At 42.5% G+C, this 16057-nt stretch overlaps 1 protein-coding gene across 1 annotated transcript in view; it reads right to left on the bottom strand.

Annotated features, from left to right (window-relative positions):
• Window positions 1–16057, bottom strand: part of LOC135497153 (protein qui-1-like) — a 71886-nt gene that overhangs the window by 54061 nt on the left and 1768 nt on the right. Inside the window, exons 3-4 of the mRNA XM_064786897.1 lie at window positions 3061–3163; window positions 826–968 (exon numbers count right to left, since the gene is read on the bottom strand). Of these exons, the coding sequence (XP_064642967.1) occupies window positions 826–968; window positions 3061–3163 (246 nt within the window). The remainder of the gene's footprint in view (window positions 1–825; window positions 969–3060; window positions 3164–16057) is intronic.

Below are 16057 nucleotides of genomic sequence, written 5' to 3'. Positions count from 1 at the left end.
GTGTCGACATCTAGCGTAGAAACTTTAAACCTGTTGGCTGATCGGTATTTGCTTGTGATGTTGCGTTGAATGACGTGAGCTACTTTGGAACTCAGAAAGTGAATAATCTCTCTAGTAAAAGGTGCCCCTTTTATTGCAAAATCTCCTCGTCATTTCATAATGTGTGAAAAATCACCATAATTTCTGTCCATCAGCCACCTTTGATTAATAATTAATTTTTTCTAATTTCTCTACTAACGCATATTCGCCGCAACACTGACAAAACCGCGTGGATTTATGAGTGTCCGTTGACACAATAGGCCTATGTAATTAGTTGAAAAGACGAGTAAACAAATGCCGCGGCTTAATTAGGATACAAAAACACAATGCCATGGGGTAATTACGTTGATTAATTACGCAAATATCACACCTGTCGGGCCTACTTAACTCTCCAAGCGCACGTGGGAAACCATTGTTTTTGCCTACTGTCCGTAATTGGGAGGGAATTGGACCAAATATTGGCCATCGCCCTTTCCGCAATTCGGAGTAGAGAGGTGTCCGCCGTACAGAGGTTTTTGTTATTGGAAATGACTTAGAAAAAATTGGGACTGGCCGGACGTGTCCGTAATGTAGAGATGTCTGCCTGGCAGAGGTGTCCGCTAAGGGAGGTTCTACTGTATTAGAAGATTTGTTGACGAAAAATGATGTCCCAATTTAAAAGTGATTCAAGGCGCTAAAATGCAGGATATGCAAATAAATTATGGGTAAAATTGCAAAATAAGTGTTGGCTTAATAAAGTCAATAAAGGTCAATTCAGCCAAGCCATCCATAGCAAACATAACTTACCTGATGTAAATGCTTCCTTGAGATTTTGTTTGAGGTTAGAGTGACCTGTCGCTGCTGCATGATTTATCACCTCACACATTTCACCATAAATATGGGACCATTCCTTCACATCTTTAGCATGCTTCTCGATATCTCTGCTCTCCCTGCAATGACAAGTCACACAGAATGGTATCAAATATCCAACAGTCTTTCAACTAGTCACACTCAGCTTTAGTGATATCAAGTAAGAGTGCCCAGTGAGACCAAATTTCTCTCGCTGTTTTCTAAAGTAAAGTTTTTTGGCAATTGCTTGTTGACACAAATGTCTTATCATAGCAAAACATAAATATTGCTTCTACATTTAAAATTTGAGTTAATTGAAATAATTCGATCAATCAATCAACAATGTCTTATAGAGCGCCAAACTCCAGGTAAACCTGCTCAAGGCGCTACCTCCCCACCAAGAAATGCTTCCTCGAACAGCCAGGATTTTAGGAGTCGTTTAAAAGCAAGCAGCGCGTCCGCCCCCCTGATGTGCTCCGGTAGGGCATTCCACAACCGGGGACCACATGATGAGAAGCAGCGGTCACCGAATCCCGTCTTTATCCGCATACACGCCAATGACGTGTCATTAGATGACCTGGTGACACGCTGCCTCTCAACATGTTTGAGGCTCAGGTATGCAGGTGCATAACCCCGGACCACCTTGAAACACATCAGGAGGACCTTGAAAATGACACGCTGCTTCACCGGGAGCCAGTGAAGAGACCTAAGAACCGGTGAGATGTGGTCATACTTTCACGTCCCGGTCAAGATCCTGGCTGCCCGGTTCTGGAGTCTCTGGAGGGGAGCCAGCGCCTTGTCAGGGAGACCGTAGAGAATCCCATTATTGGAGTCAAGGCGTGACATGACAAAGGCATGGATAAGCCTCTCGATGCTACTTGTGTCGAGAAATTTTTTTAATTCGGCTTATCTTATACAAGGCAGCATTTACATTCTTGCAAATCGCCTTGATTTGCTCCTGCATTGTCATGCCCTCATCCAGCCACACCCCGAGATCCCGAACAATTCTGCTGTCTGAGCTGAAATCCTTGCATTGAGATACAACGGAAGTTTATCATATTATGTTTGACGCATAGTCAATATATGTGGCACTGACTGTGATGTGATTTTCAAACTTAAAGGATCCAGTCTTGGCACAAGTCTTCATTTAGATTTAGCTGAACGCGGTAAAAATAACTAAATTGGTGATTAGTTCTTATGCAGCTCATTGGCTACATAATCACCTACCTGAGGGGAACTCGAACCTGCTAACATTTCTCAATGGAAGCTTATTCCCACCTTAGGTTTTAACCGGGCCGTTCAAAACTCCCCATTTTCATAAGCGTTTCGCTATAGGTTGCCTTATCCTGAGCAAGCACAGTACTTATAGTTTCAAGCAAGAGGCATTTTTTAATCTGGTAATCATCAGGTTCAGTTCCATTCTGTTCGCGTGATTCTTCATCATGTTTAGCATACACTGTGTACTTGGAGGAGTTATTCTCCAGGGAGTATTTCTCCTCCAAGTCGATAGCCGAGACAGGCATTTCTGCAACCATGCTGCATTATTTTACGTATTAATTTGGGTTGCCGGTCAAGTGACTTCAGCATTGTTCAGCCTAAAAACCAAAGGGAGAGCCCATCGCAAGCTACTGAACACTTTTTAATAGATGGGAAGTGATTTCCTTGCTTTACTAGAGACATCAGGTACAGTGAACCTTGGTTTTTGTATCTTATTCAAAGAACAGAGCTGTTGAAGTTAAAGCAAATTGTTCAGGGTTGTAAACCCGACCTTGGCAATTCCAGGATTCAAACCCACAAACCTTTTAAGAAACCATGCTGCTCTTCGAGTGACATCATAATTGCTTTGGGATGAAAGGGCAATACCACTCGATCAGGCACAGACTTTTAAGTCTAAAGCTGTCTGGTAGTTTAACCCTTAAACTGCCACCGTTGCCGAATTGCGACAAGCGCCTCTGCGCTATTTATCAAGATTCATTGAAAAGATTGTCTGCTCTGCAGTTTTCCCGCGTACTGATAGATGGTGTGCAGGGAGTATATCGTTTCTATGGCAGCTTCGAGGAAACTAAATCTTCTCTGGAGACTGTTTCAAGCTACAGTCTTTTAAAAACTGGTTTAGGGACAATATTAACAAATTTTAAAAAATATTCTGCAGTTAAAGGGTTAAGCTAAAACAGTAAAAGTATACACACACACCTGAGGTAGTAGTACTTGAATTTTGATGAAATTGGTTGGAGGTAGTAAACGCCTGAAATTGATGCATCATTTTTCCTGTACCACGAAGCAACAAGGTCTGCATCTGAAAGAAAATGTACCGTTATAGAATGAATATGACAAGCAGGGAAGAATATGCAGGGAATGAAGACATGACACCAAAAATCAGTAAGACTACAGATTCTCAAAGGAAAGCCATTGCTTTGGCTGACATGTATATCAATTATTAATTAGTTCCGTCATTTCTTGCTACTATGTGCTTAAGGCTAGTGAATATCCTGCTTCACTAGCCTTGAGTACATACTTAGTACAGGATTTTGGTCAGGCCCAAAATCGATAGGGAACTAGGTCATTACACCACAGAAGTTTCAGGTTTGCCACTTAATCGGTTCTCGAGTTATTGGGCGGAATGCGAAAACAAAGATGGTGGCCTGGCGGCCATGTTAGATATGCATAATCAGATGGGCCTTCATAGACATCTGATAAATACACCTTTTAAGAGCTTTATATGTGTATAAAATAATCCACAACCTTCAACATTAATGTGCTTTGGCTCGGTTTTTACTCTGGCAAATGATTTTCATTGTCTCATATTTCATGATACGTGTCACTATGAAAAAATTTGGCAGAATAAACCTCATTCACAAAAGTAAGGGATGTCCAAACCATGAACTAACTCGCAATATAACAGCATTTTTTAGAAGAAAGTGCTTTGGTTAGTAAATTTCCATGGCCGAAAGAATGAAAAAAGGGGCCTTTGTGCTCACTGTCTAGATATTTGGTGGTTAGGAATTCATGCTGGTTAAGAAACATGCGCTTAGGATCATACAATGTATGTATAAAAATAACAGAACTTTAAAAATCAATATATTCATAATATACACATGCAAATTGCTACACAAGTTTCAAGTTCATCCCTTAAGTGGTTAAGAAATGTGCCATAGTTACACTCAAATGGCCAATTTTCACCAATTGACCTCTGTGACCTTAAAAAGTAGGTAAAATCAAAAACCTGTAGGATACATGTATGTGATGTATCCTTGCTTTGAGTACTTGCCATAAAATATCATCGAAAAGAAGTCACTAATAAGCGAGATATCGCACTTTTTACCATTTTTAGTTTTGGCTCCGTGGTGGCCAAGTTCAGAATCAGATCAGACAGAAATTTGGTGTCCGAGGTTATATGACGTAGGGAGTCACATGTACCAAATGTCAAGTTCATAGCTTTAGGGTTAACGTGCTATAGTTACACACAAAGAGCCAATTTACGCCTTTTGACATCTGTGACCTTGAAAATTTGGTTAACATAGAAACCCCTATGGTATGACACTTTTTAGGTTTCCACTTTGGCCCCCTGCTGACCAAGTCAAGCATCAGATCTGACTGAAACTCAGGGTCAGAGATCACCTGACCTGGGGGTCCTGTGTTCAAAATCTTCACAGTTCACAGACCTATCGGTAAGGAAATGTGCCACTGTTTTTGAAACAGGATACAGTCGACGATAACTGAAGATGGACAACGGACACAGCAGTATTGTATAGACTCCCCTACGGTTTAGCTTAAGTGCGGTCGTTTAGAACTCTCATAAATCTTTTTACAAGTACGTTGTCGAAAATGGCAAATGTTGACTGAAATTCACCATCAATTTTTGGTTATAGTTCAATAGCCATGCACTGAAGGGTTAATTGGTAAATAAAGCCAATATATTTAGTGAAAGCTACTCAAGAGTGGTAGTAATATCATTCTAAAGTTTCAAACATGATATCACTTTTGAAATTTTCTTAGTACCAAAATTTCTCATAACTTATTGGTCACCCGCAGTTTGAACACTTGGAGTTCTAAAGCTCGGGACATTATCCATAATTGAGATGCAAGAGCACTACATCATCGCAGAAATATTGCATATCTAAGTCTTGGTCCATAGGGGTGTGGTTCAGAGATCTTTGTATTGGGTGTGGGCCACAAATGGATGTTAAAGCTGACATGAATGCATAAAAACCCTAGCGACAAGCTAGACATTCTGGTTAAGAAATGTGCTATGATAGTTTATTAGCTAAATGGCCAATGTTAGCCTTTTGAACTGTTACCTTGAAAAGTAGGTAAAATCCCAAACCCGGGTAATATGTGATTTTAAAGTCTTATCAGATACCACCACCATAAAAATTTGGTCACTCTATAGCTACTGCCGTGGGCTTTTGATCTCCATGAGGGTAAAGCATAAGTAACAAGTACATAACCAAGCTAATGTCATAATTGGAAAGGATACAACATTTCCATGAAATTACCCTTCGTCCATAATACTATTTATTCTTAAATTGGTACTCAATCCTCTCACTTATGGCAGCATGGCAAATTGAGACAAACAGCCATGTTCAGCCATGTTTTTTATGACATCACATGCATGCGCCCGGGCAGAGCAATGTGGACAACATGAGCACATAAAAAATTCTCTAGGCCAATCAGCATCTGCGGTCGATGAGATGAATGATGTGATCTTGACCGGCCGTGAGGTAGACAAAATTGAATAAGCAATTAGACATTTACATAAAAACATGGCAAACACGACCAATCATTTTATTTGCCCTCTGCCATCTGTAGGGCAGGTACCAAACTAATTTCTTACGTGCATCTTGAGACAACCCCTTAAAGTAAAAAGCTCGCTGCATTCTTTGATGTCTACAATCAACAGGTAAAATCAATGTGGGAACGATGGGAGAAATAATTGGTAAATATCGTAACCATGGCAATGCAAGGACAACTTAATCAGTAAATGGTCCATCAGATCGATATTAGTTGGTTCACAATGAACTGAACAAATGCTTTTAGTGACCATTTTTTTCGTAAATATGATGTTGAGTAATGAAACAATTGATATTTTTGCTCATATCGGCACTTGTCGATAAGATGATCATGGAACTGATTGGAATAACACAAACATAGCCGTAAATGAAATGTCCTGGGGACATTGTGCTCACTTGGGAATCATTTGGTTGCAGATGAAATGACATATGTGACCCTTTCTAGCAAAACCAGTCGCATGTCGCACGTAAGATGAGCCTAGATGACACCAGGAGAGAATAGAAGAAATTGATGTCGTCAGATTACACAAAAGGCAGACAATAGTGAAATGAACAAAAAGACCGTCTCAACCTCCCAAGCTCATAGCGACATGTGACTGGTTTTGCTGGAACAGGTCACATATGAAGGTTAAATTGACTTTTAGATATGACAAAATGTGGCACTGTCAATGACACTTTTTAAATAGAGTTTGACCTCTGTGAACTTGATAAACTAGGTCACAATTGACCTAAATTGGGTCAACTTGTACAGATGCCCAATAGGTGCCTCCATATAAAATTTGAAGAATCTCAGACAAACAGTAGTGAAACGTATCAACTTTAGTGGAATTTCGGACCTGTGAAACTAGGTCAAGGTCAAAATGTTATATGCTCTATGACAATCTTGATCATATCGATCAATGATGCACCATTGAGGATCACACAGTGAAGGTTTCTTGATATAACTGACATCGAGTTTTATGACCTGACCTACTTACACCTGAAAAGTATCGAAATCAGAAATCAGATGGATCCATAGATTGCGCACTGTAGCTCCGCTGGGACTCTATGTCCTAGACTAGTATGTACTGTACACATACATTGCCACGTCTTTTAATAACTTTTCCCTATGTGTACTCTACAGGGTTCCCCCAGTCTTACTCCAAAGACAGGGGCAGCATTACTTAAACCGTATCCCGACACACTCCATGTCATATCCTATCCACTCATGACAGGCTATCCGTCAAGCTATTGACCCCTGGAACTAACATCGGGACCATTCCGGTCCCAGACTGTCAGACGTGCAAAATACTTACAGGTCAACTGGATATGCGGCCTTTTACTCCCCACAGCCGCACAACTAGGATAGGAACATTTTTCTATCAACAGTTCACGGCCCGCCTCTGCAGGGCCAACCCTTCTTGATCAATATTGCCTTTATAAGTGTCTGATGAGCAACTCCTGCGAAACCGTTCACACCACCCCTGGCATAACCCATATGGCGCGCCCCTCCGCCATTCCGCGCATCTTTGCCGCCATGCTCCCTAGGAGCATGACGTCATGTCCGTCTCAAAGCCATGACGTCATAAAGGAGCCCAGCATCACGTCAACCACTGCGTCTTGACATCAGTTCCAACACCCCACACGGTTTCAGAGATCAAGCGAAGACTTTTGAGCCTTCACAACGGTCACACAAGCCAAGCTGGTCGCATCTCATCGCATTGCAAATAATAATAACACCTGGAAAGTAGGTCACATTGATCTGAGTTTTTGTTAATATGTACAGATGCCCAATAGGTGTCTACATATCAAATTTGAAGAGTCTAGGACAACTAATGACAAATCGTACTACCTCGCCGAAATTTTAGTTTGACCTCTGTGACCTTCAAAACTAGGTCAAATTAAAAACTCGTATATTAATTCATGTAGTCTCATCAGAAGTATTGACAGTAAAAATTTCCTTGTTCTAGCTATCAGCGTTCATGAGATATTGACAAAAAAAGGTTTTCAAAATGGCCGCCTGGAGCCCAGAAAGTAGGTCAAATGGTGATGATTTTGTTAGAGTCAAGGAGAACCTACCATAAAAATGTTATTGAAAACGAATCACTAATAAACGAGATATCACACTTTCTAGGTTTTCACTTTTGGCCCCCTGGTGGCCAAGTCGAGAATCAGACCGGACTGAAATTTAGGGTCAGAGGTCAGCTGACCTAGGGGGTCCTTTGTACAAAGTATCAAGTTCATAGCCTAAGGGGTTAACAAACGTTCCACAGTTACGCTCAAATGGCCAATTGACCTCTGTGACCTTGACAAGTAGGTCAAATCAAAAACCCGTATCATATGTGATGTATCCTTGCTAAGAGTATCTACCATAAAATTTTTACCAAAAACTAATCAGTAACGAGATATCACACTTTCTAGGTTTTCACTTTTGGCTCCCTGGTGGCCAAGTCGAGAATCAGACTGGACTGAAATTCAGGGTCAGCTGACCTAGGGGGTCCTTTGTACAAAGTCTCAAGTTCATAGCCTTAGGGGTTAACAAACGTTCCACAGTTACGCACAAATGGCCAATTTACGCCATTTGACCTCTGTGACCTTGACAAGCACGTCAAATCAAAAACCCGTATCATATGTGATATATCCTTGCTAAGAGTATCTACCATAAAATTTTTACCAAAAACTAATCAGTAATAAGCGAGATATGGCACTATTCAAATTTTTGGTTTTGGCCCCCTGGTGGTCAAGTTAAGAATCAGACCGGACCGAAAATCAATGTCATAGGTCATCTGACCTAGGGGGTCATGTGTACTAAGTTTAAAGTTCATAGCTTTAGTGGTTAAGAAACGTGACATATAAACACACAAACATGTGACATTGAAAGGTACGCCACATCGACCTGACTTTTTGTCAACATGAACAGCTACGTAACAGGTGTCTACATACCAAATTTAAAGACTATAGGACGAATAAAGACAAAACGTGCCACTATCGGGGAAATTTTAGAGTTTGACCTCTGTGACCTTGACCAGTAGGTCAAATCAAAAACCCGTATGATATGTGATGTATCCTTGCTAGGGGTTGAAGACTCGGATACTCGGATGTTCAATATATAGTTTTATTTGAAACCTGAAACATATGGACTACATTTAGCACCGGACAGTAAAATAGACATGAATTACAAACAGTGACATACAAAAGTGAAAAAGAATAATTTTTGGTATTTTAAGAATAGATGTAAAGAAGGAACCTACAAGACAGTAATACAACGTGGAACTAAATGAAATGCATAAAAATAAATACTTACAAATCCGAAACTACCGAAACCGAAATGTGTGTTTATCCGGGACAAAGAACCTGCCCTTACTATATGTATACTTCCAGACCAAGTGCAGTAAAAATTGTGAATGACAAAAAGGGCGTAAAAGAAGCCTAAAAGGTAAAATTAGCTCGTGACGTAAAAAGTGCCGCCAAAACCGAAGTGTGAAGTGCGCGAAATTTAAACCTGGTAAATAGAATAAAAGAAAGTCCAAGATTCGCATTATCAGCGAAACACTCTCCCACCTCGACGACGAAGGCAAACGCTCTGTAGCCAAATCAATCATCCTCAGACCAGCCTTCTGCGGGGAGCAGAACAACTATTTTGCTTATTGGCCTTTCGTATTCAGTTGTCGCGGTTTTAACGGTGACGTTGCGCACTTTATCGTTGGACCCGCGGAAAACCCTTGTAATTAGCCCATTTTTCCAATGGCTGCGGAACGGATTTGTTTCCATGACTATCACAAAATCTCCTACGGACACATCTCTTCTCATGGTTTGCCATTTTTTGCGCGGGACGAGCGACGGGAACACATCCCTATACCATCGGTTCCAGAATGCTTCAACAATCTTCTGGCAAAATTCCACGCGATGCCTGGGATTGTTTGAATGGAATGGTCCCTGCGGCACTGTGGTTCATGCACGACCCAAGAGCATGTCGTTTGGGCATAGATATGCGCCATCGTCAGGGTCACCGGACGTTCTTCCAATTGGTCTTTCGTTGATCAGGTTTGCCACTTCAAACAGTACAGTTTGTAACTCCAATGCAGTAAGTACTTGCTCGCCAATAGCATGTTTCAATGCGGATTTGCACGACCGAATCAATGATTCCGCACACCCATTTTGGTGCGCCGCGGTGGGCGTACAGAATTGCCATTCTGTTCCTCTCTCACAGCACCATTCCTTTATTTTGGCAGCTGATCCTACTAGTTGCGGGCCTCGGTCACTCAGAATTGTAGCTGGAATCCCACGAACGGACATAAACCTTCGGATGACTTGGCAGAACTCCATGGTTGAATAATTGGCTGTAAGATCCAAGTATACTGCCCGTACGTTTAAGCACGTGAACAAAACACCGTAATGCTTGTCATGCTTGTTTCTGCTGATGCGTACTTGAAACGGACCAAATAAATCTACTGCTGTATGAAGGAAGGGTGGTGTCATGGGTTTTAGACATATCTCCGGGAGGTCGGCCATGAACTGGGTTTCCGCCTGGGCTGCTGTCTTTCGACAGAAAACGCAGCGATACTTCTCAGTTTTTGCAATGCGTGTCACTCCTATGATCCAGTATTTCCTGCGTACCTTCGCAGCAGTGGCCGAAACTCCTAAGTGCCCAAACCTGTGTGCCCGATGAAAGATGAGGCGCGATAACCAATGTCCCTGTGGTAGAAGTGCTGGATGTTGCATCCCGAACCTAACAGGGGCTTTGTCTACTCGGCCGCCGACCCGTATGATTCCATCTTCGTCCATGTACGGAGAGAGAGTAGCCAGGCCTTGTTTACCTAACATGGGATGCAGTGCAGATTGGGCATGAGTTAAGAGTTTCTTCTCATCAGTGTTGAGTTGACTGACAGACAGTGGCCCTGAATGTTTTTGACGCTTGTTACCCCATTTTGCACAGAAGTTGTGTACAAATCGTATGAGTGTCGCAGTAACACGAGTAGCACGCATCAGTGATGAGAATTTTTCCATTTGTGCCAATATGGGCGCTTCTACGGAGAAAGTTGTCACTGTACATCTCATCTTAAGTTCCCTTTCGCTTCCCCTTTGGTCTCGATGTCCTGTTGTCACGTTCGTAAGAGGCCACTCGTCTTCTGGCAGCTTAAGAAATCCAGGACCGCATATCCAGCGTTCTTGCACTTCATCCACAGTTCGACCCCGGCTTACATCATCCGCGACATTAAGTTCGGAGGGACAATACCGCCAGTCCAGTGCGTTCGATTTCATCTGAATCTCGCCAACGCGATTTGACACAAATGTTTTGAAATTCCTAGGTTCCTGCTTTATCCATGAGAGAACAATCATTGAATCCGAAAAAAGAATGGTTTTCTCCAGTTGAAGTCAGGTTTCAGCTCGGATGAAGTCATTTAGCCTGCTAGCCATCACAGCAGCTTGTAATTCCAACCGCGGAATAGTAAGTGGCTTTAGGGGGGCCACTCGTGACTTTGCCATAACGAACCGAATCTGATAACCGTCTGTGGTTGCCCACCTGAGATATGCAACACTGCCGAACCCACTCAGAGACGCATCACAAAAGATTACAAGTACTGGACGTCCCTCGCACGCCAACGGAGTCAGACAGCGTTCAAACTTGAGCGTTTTCAGGCGTTCCAAACTTGTGAACCAATTCAACCATTTGGTTCTGACGGATTCAGGGAGTTCCTGGTCCCATTGGTAACCTTCCTTCCACAAGTCTTGTAGACCAATTTTTGCAGTCAGGATAACGGGTGTAACGAGGCCTATAACGTCATACACTCCTGCCAACACGCTTAGAACTATCCGTTTTGTTAGTTTGTCAGGCATGTTCCAGCATGTGCGTTCCACGGTTGCTGAGAAACATTTGGGTATCTTCATGGGTATTGATATGTTGTCCTGGTCCCTGTCCCACAACACTCCCAAAAACTTTTCGTCTCCCATCTGATCCGAATTATCCGATGCTGGGTTTCCATTTCTCCCAAGTTGTTCATTCGAAATCCATTCTTTTATTTTGAAGTGTCCGCTATCGAATATTTCATCGATCTCCTCAGTACGTTTGGTTGCTGCTTGGATAGTAGGTAACGAATCGCCGATGTCATCCATGTAGCGACACCGCTTGATCGTGGCCACAGCCTCCGGGAAGGTCTCTTCGTATTCTTCTGTGGTGAGGTCAATAGCTGTGTTAGCTAGTGCTGGTGATGAGACATCTCCAAATGTTAGCACCTGCTTAACATACACGTCTGGCGCGCGCTTTTCTAAGTCCCGCCATAAGAATCGATGGGTGTGTGCATCACGTACGGGATCAACTAGAATTTGGTGATACATTTTTGATACATCCCCTACGATGGCTACGTGGTTCTCTCGAAATCGTGTTAGCACCCCCAGAAGATTATTGAGCAAATCTGGTCCTTTCCGCAAATATTCGTTTAGTACATGTCCCTGATAACTCGCCGCTGAATTGAAGACGATGCGACACGGAGTTGTCTTCTTTTCTGGACAGTATACTGCGTGATGACTAATGTAGTGTACAGGCCCTGTATGCGTTTGGATCTCCTCTTGAGTTAGTTTCCTTGCTGATCCCTTTTCCACAAGCGCTTTGATTTGTCCATCATACATTTTCCCATGCTCAGGGTTTCTCATCAATCGTTTTTCTGTGCTGACAAGTTTGGCCTTTGCTTGATTATAGTTGTCTGGTAACTCGGCAGGATCACGACGCCATGGTAGTGGTATCATCCAACGGTTCCCAACCTTTGTTGCGCTGTCCCGAATCATCGTTGCTTCCCTCTTCTCGATCAACCCAAGTGGCTTATCTTGACTCTTCTTCACACCTGCACAACACGGGTTCAATGCTACTCCCATTTCTTCAGTAGACCAGAAAGTTGACATATCAACGGGTTTTAATAGAGAAACCTGATAAAGTCCATGTGTCATTCCATGGTTGACTGCCATCGCCCCAAAAATCACCGTCCCAAGAATTGAATGATGAATGGCAAATCTCCCCTGGACATCTGTGCTCCCACTGAAAAACTTTGCGTGGTCAATACCAATGAGAATATCGACGGGGCCTGCTCCTCGATTTAGTAACGCTGAGTTGTTTTCGCACATATTCAAGCATTTTGGATCAACCGAAGCGATATCAGCACTTATCTTATCAATCGCGATGACTCTAATTGTATACTGAGATTTTCCATCGAGTGACTGCACCTGTAACTTGTGAACTTGTGTTTCGAGCAATTCCTCTTGACCCCCAACTTTGCTGATGTTTATGACTATGTTTTCACCACTTAAGCCTAAGGTGCGGGCGTAGTCGGAACGAATCAATGAAAGCTGTGACTCACTATCAAAAAGAAGAATGCCACTTTTGCTTCCATTGGTTCTAGGATTAATACCATTAACTTTCAGAACAGGCAACAAATTACTACTACACATGCTGACGGAAGTGTTTGATGCAGCTTGGTCAAAAGGGGCACCATGCAGCAACGGATGGTGACTATAAGGACAACTTTCACTACCAGTGACAATTTCACAGCGTTTTCGACTGCGACACAGAGCCCTATGTATATTCAAGCAAAAGTAACACGCCCGAGCTTTCCTCACTACAGTCAATCGCCTTTCTAAGTTCATATCTTTAAAAGTTTGACAGTCTTCAGGCTTGTGCTGAACATCTTTATTGCAAACCCAGCAGTTCCAACTTGTACGTCTCGACGGCACCTGGCCGATTTCCGCTGGCTTTTGGTAGGTTGAATTGTCAACAAACGGCACCTCTGTCCCATGTTGTGATCGGGCCTGTGGTTGCGGTGATGTAACATCCTTATCGTCTGTCCCGACCAGGTTTACAGCATGTTTACTCTGTGAAGAATGTACACTGCGAATTTCAGCACCAGCGACTTGTCGAATCCAAATCTCGCCTTTCATCCACTCAAGCAAGGTACTGACTGACGGTTGAATGCCCTTGGTTTGTTGATGCGTGGCCCATTTCAAACGATCCGAGAATGGAAGCTTTTTCTCTATTAGTCCAATAGTAGTAGAATTGTCAATATCTGACGCACGTTTCAGTTCGTCTAGGGCGTTATAGATTTTCTTGACCAAGTGGTGCAATGCTACGAATTGAGACAATTCATTTGGCTGGACAGATTTGAATTTGTCCAAAGTTCCGATTAACACATCCGATGCCAAACGCGGGTTGCCGTATTTATCGTCGAGCGCCTCCCACGCAGATATATAGTCTTTCTCACCCTGTAACCAGTCCGCTGGCTCCTGGCGGAGGCAGGTTCGTAAGACGTAAAGTGCCTCCTGGGGTGCGTAGCGTCCGTCCACCAAGAACCGAAAATCACGTTTAAAATCAAAATAGTCCAGAATATTCCCACTGAACTTAGGCAACGGTGCCTTTTGAGTCCTGATACGGAGGTTATTGGATGATTTGCCCATTGTTGAAACTGTACCCCTTAAGTCGTCCACTGATTTCAACATATCTGCGTCATCTTCCTGAAGCTCGGTTTTATAATCGTTGATAGACCAGGATAGTTTATCGGATTTTTCAATGATGTCTTCGATCCACGTATTTTCCCCATCTATCTAGGAGATAATGCTCATGCACTTTATTTACTTTGGCCAATGCTTCCTTGAATTTGTGTTCCGCCTCTATCACTTCGTTCAAAGGTCTACTGTGGTCAAGAATGTTTTTCACTGAAGTCATAGTGCGGGTTAGAACTGATTTTGCCACTGACCGTGCCTTCCTAGTTGCCTCCACGTCGCCCATGATTAACAGACGTGAAACTGATGATACCAAAGAACGTTTGGGCGTAGTTTTCCCGACAGCTCCTGATCGAACTCCTCCGGAAAGAACGGGCGTGATGGCCCCTGGTCGAGCCTCCTCCAGGACGAGCGAGCGTGATTTCCCCGACGGTGATTGCTGCGGGTCAGTTCTTTGTCCTTGACGGTTGTTTCAAATGGTGAAGACTCGGATGTTCAATATATAGTTTTATTTGAAACCTGAAACATATGGACTACATTTAGCACCGGACAGTAAAATAGACATGAATTACAAACAGTGACATACAAAAGTGAAAAAGAATAATTTTTGGTATTTTAAGAATAGATGTAAAGAAGGAACCTACAAGACAGTAATACAACGTGGAACTAAATGAAATGCATAAAAATAAATACTTACAAATCCGAAACTACCGAAACCGAAATGTGTGTTTATCCGGGACAAAGAACCTGCCCTTACTATATGTATACTTCCAGACCAAGTGCAGTAAAAATTGTGAATGACAAAAAGGGCGTAAAAGAAGCCTAAAAGGTAAAATTAGCTCGTGACGTAAAAAGTGCCGCCAAAACCGAAGTGCGAAGTGCGCGAAATTTAAACCTGGTAAATAGAATAAAAGAAAGTCCAAGATTCGCATTATCAGCAAAACAGGGGTAACCACCATAAAATTTCTAGCAAAAACAAATCAGTAAAAAACGAGTTGTCGCATTTTTTAATTTTTTGGTTTTAGCCCCCTGGTGGCCAGGTGAAGAATCAGACCGGACCGAAATTGGCTGTCAGAGGTCATGTGACCTAGGTCATAATGTGTACAAAGTTTCAAGTTCATAGCACAAGCGGTTAAGAAACGTGCCACAGAGGATACGGACGACGACGACAACGACGACGACGATTGGACACAGGGCTATCGTATAGACTCCCCTAACGGTGAGCCAAAAACTGCATGTTACCTTTGCTACATCGCAAAGGACCTGCAATCATGATTGCTCAACTGCACAGGTCTCTCACTCATTTGCGAGAGACCATGGGCAGGTGCTGCAATCCACCATTATCGCAGGTCAGAGTGATTTTTAAAATTGCTCGCTTGCAGGGCACTTAATGGCAGGAATTAATCAAGACCACTTGACTTTATCTATTCTTGATAATGTCAATGACAAGTTTCGACACTGGAAGGAGCTTTGAATGACTTTAGATGGCAATAAAGGAACCTAGAAATATTTCTCTGTTTTTTAACATTTTTATATAATTTTTTAACCCAATAGAGTAATAATTTGTTTTTTGAGGATTTCACAAATTCAGACATGAATTTTTCAATGATCTTTATGGAGTGTTGGAATCAAAATCATGTATTACAATTTTTGGTTGGGGGTCAACCTTTGGTGACCTCTGACCTTGTCAGATTCCCCATCATCTAGAGGTCCTAAATCATTGTCAGAGTCATCAAATTCATGAATAACTTGATCCAATCGTCGTAAATTCCTCGCCATCTCAGAGCCAAGCTCACTTGATTGCTATAGAAAGATGCAAGTGGCAACCTGACAGTGACACCAAGAATAGAAACCTGCATATTTTATTCCGTATTTGGATAGCCCAGTGCATTGACTCAATGATAACAATACAATGACGTAGCCTGGGATTCCCAAGT

The sequence above is a fragment of the Lineus longissimus genome, chromosome 1 (assembly GCF_910592395.1).
Source record: "Lineus longissimus chromosome 1, tnLinLong1.2, whole genome shotgun sequence".
Classification (NCBI taxonomy): Eukaryota; Metazoa; Nemertea; class Pilidiophora; order Heteronemertea; family Lineidae; genus Lineus; species Lineus longissimus.
This window is presented reverse-complemented; position numbering and strand designations above follow the sequence as displayed.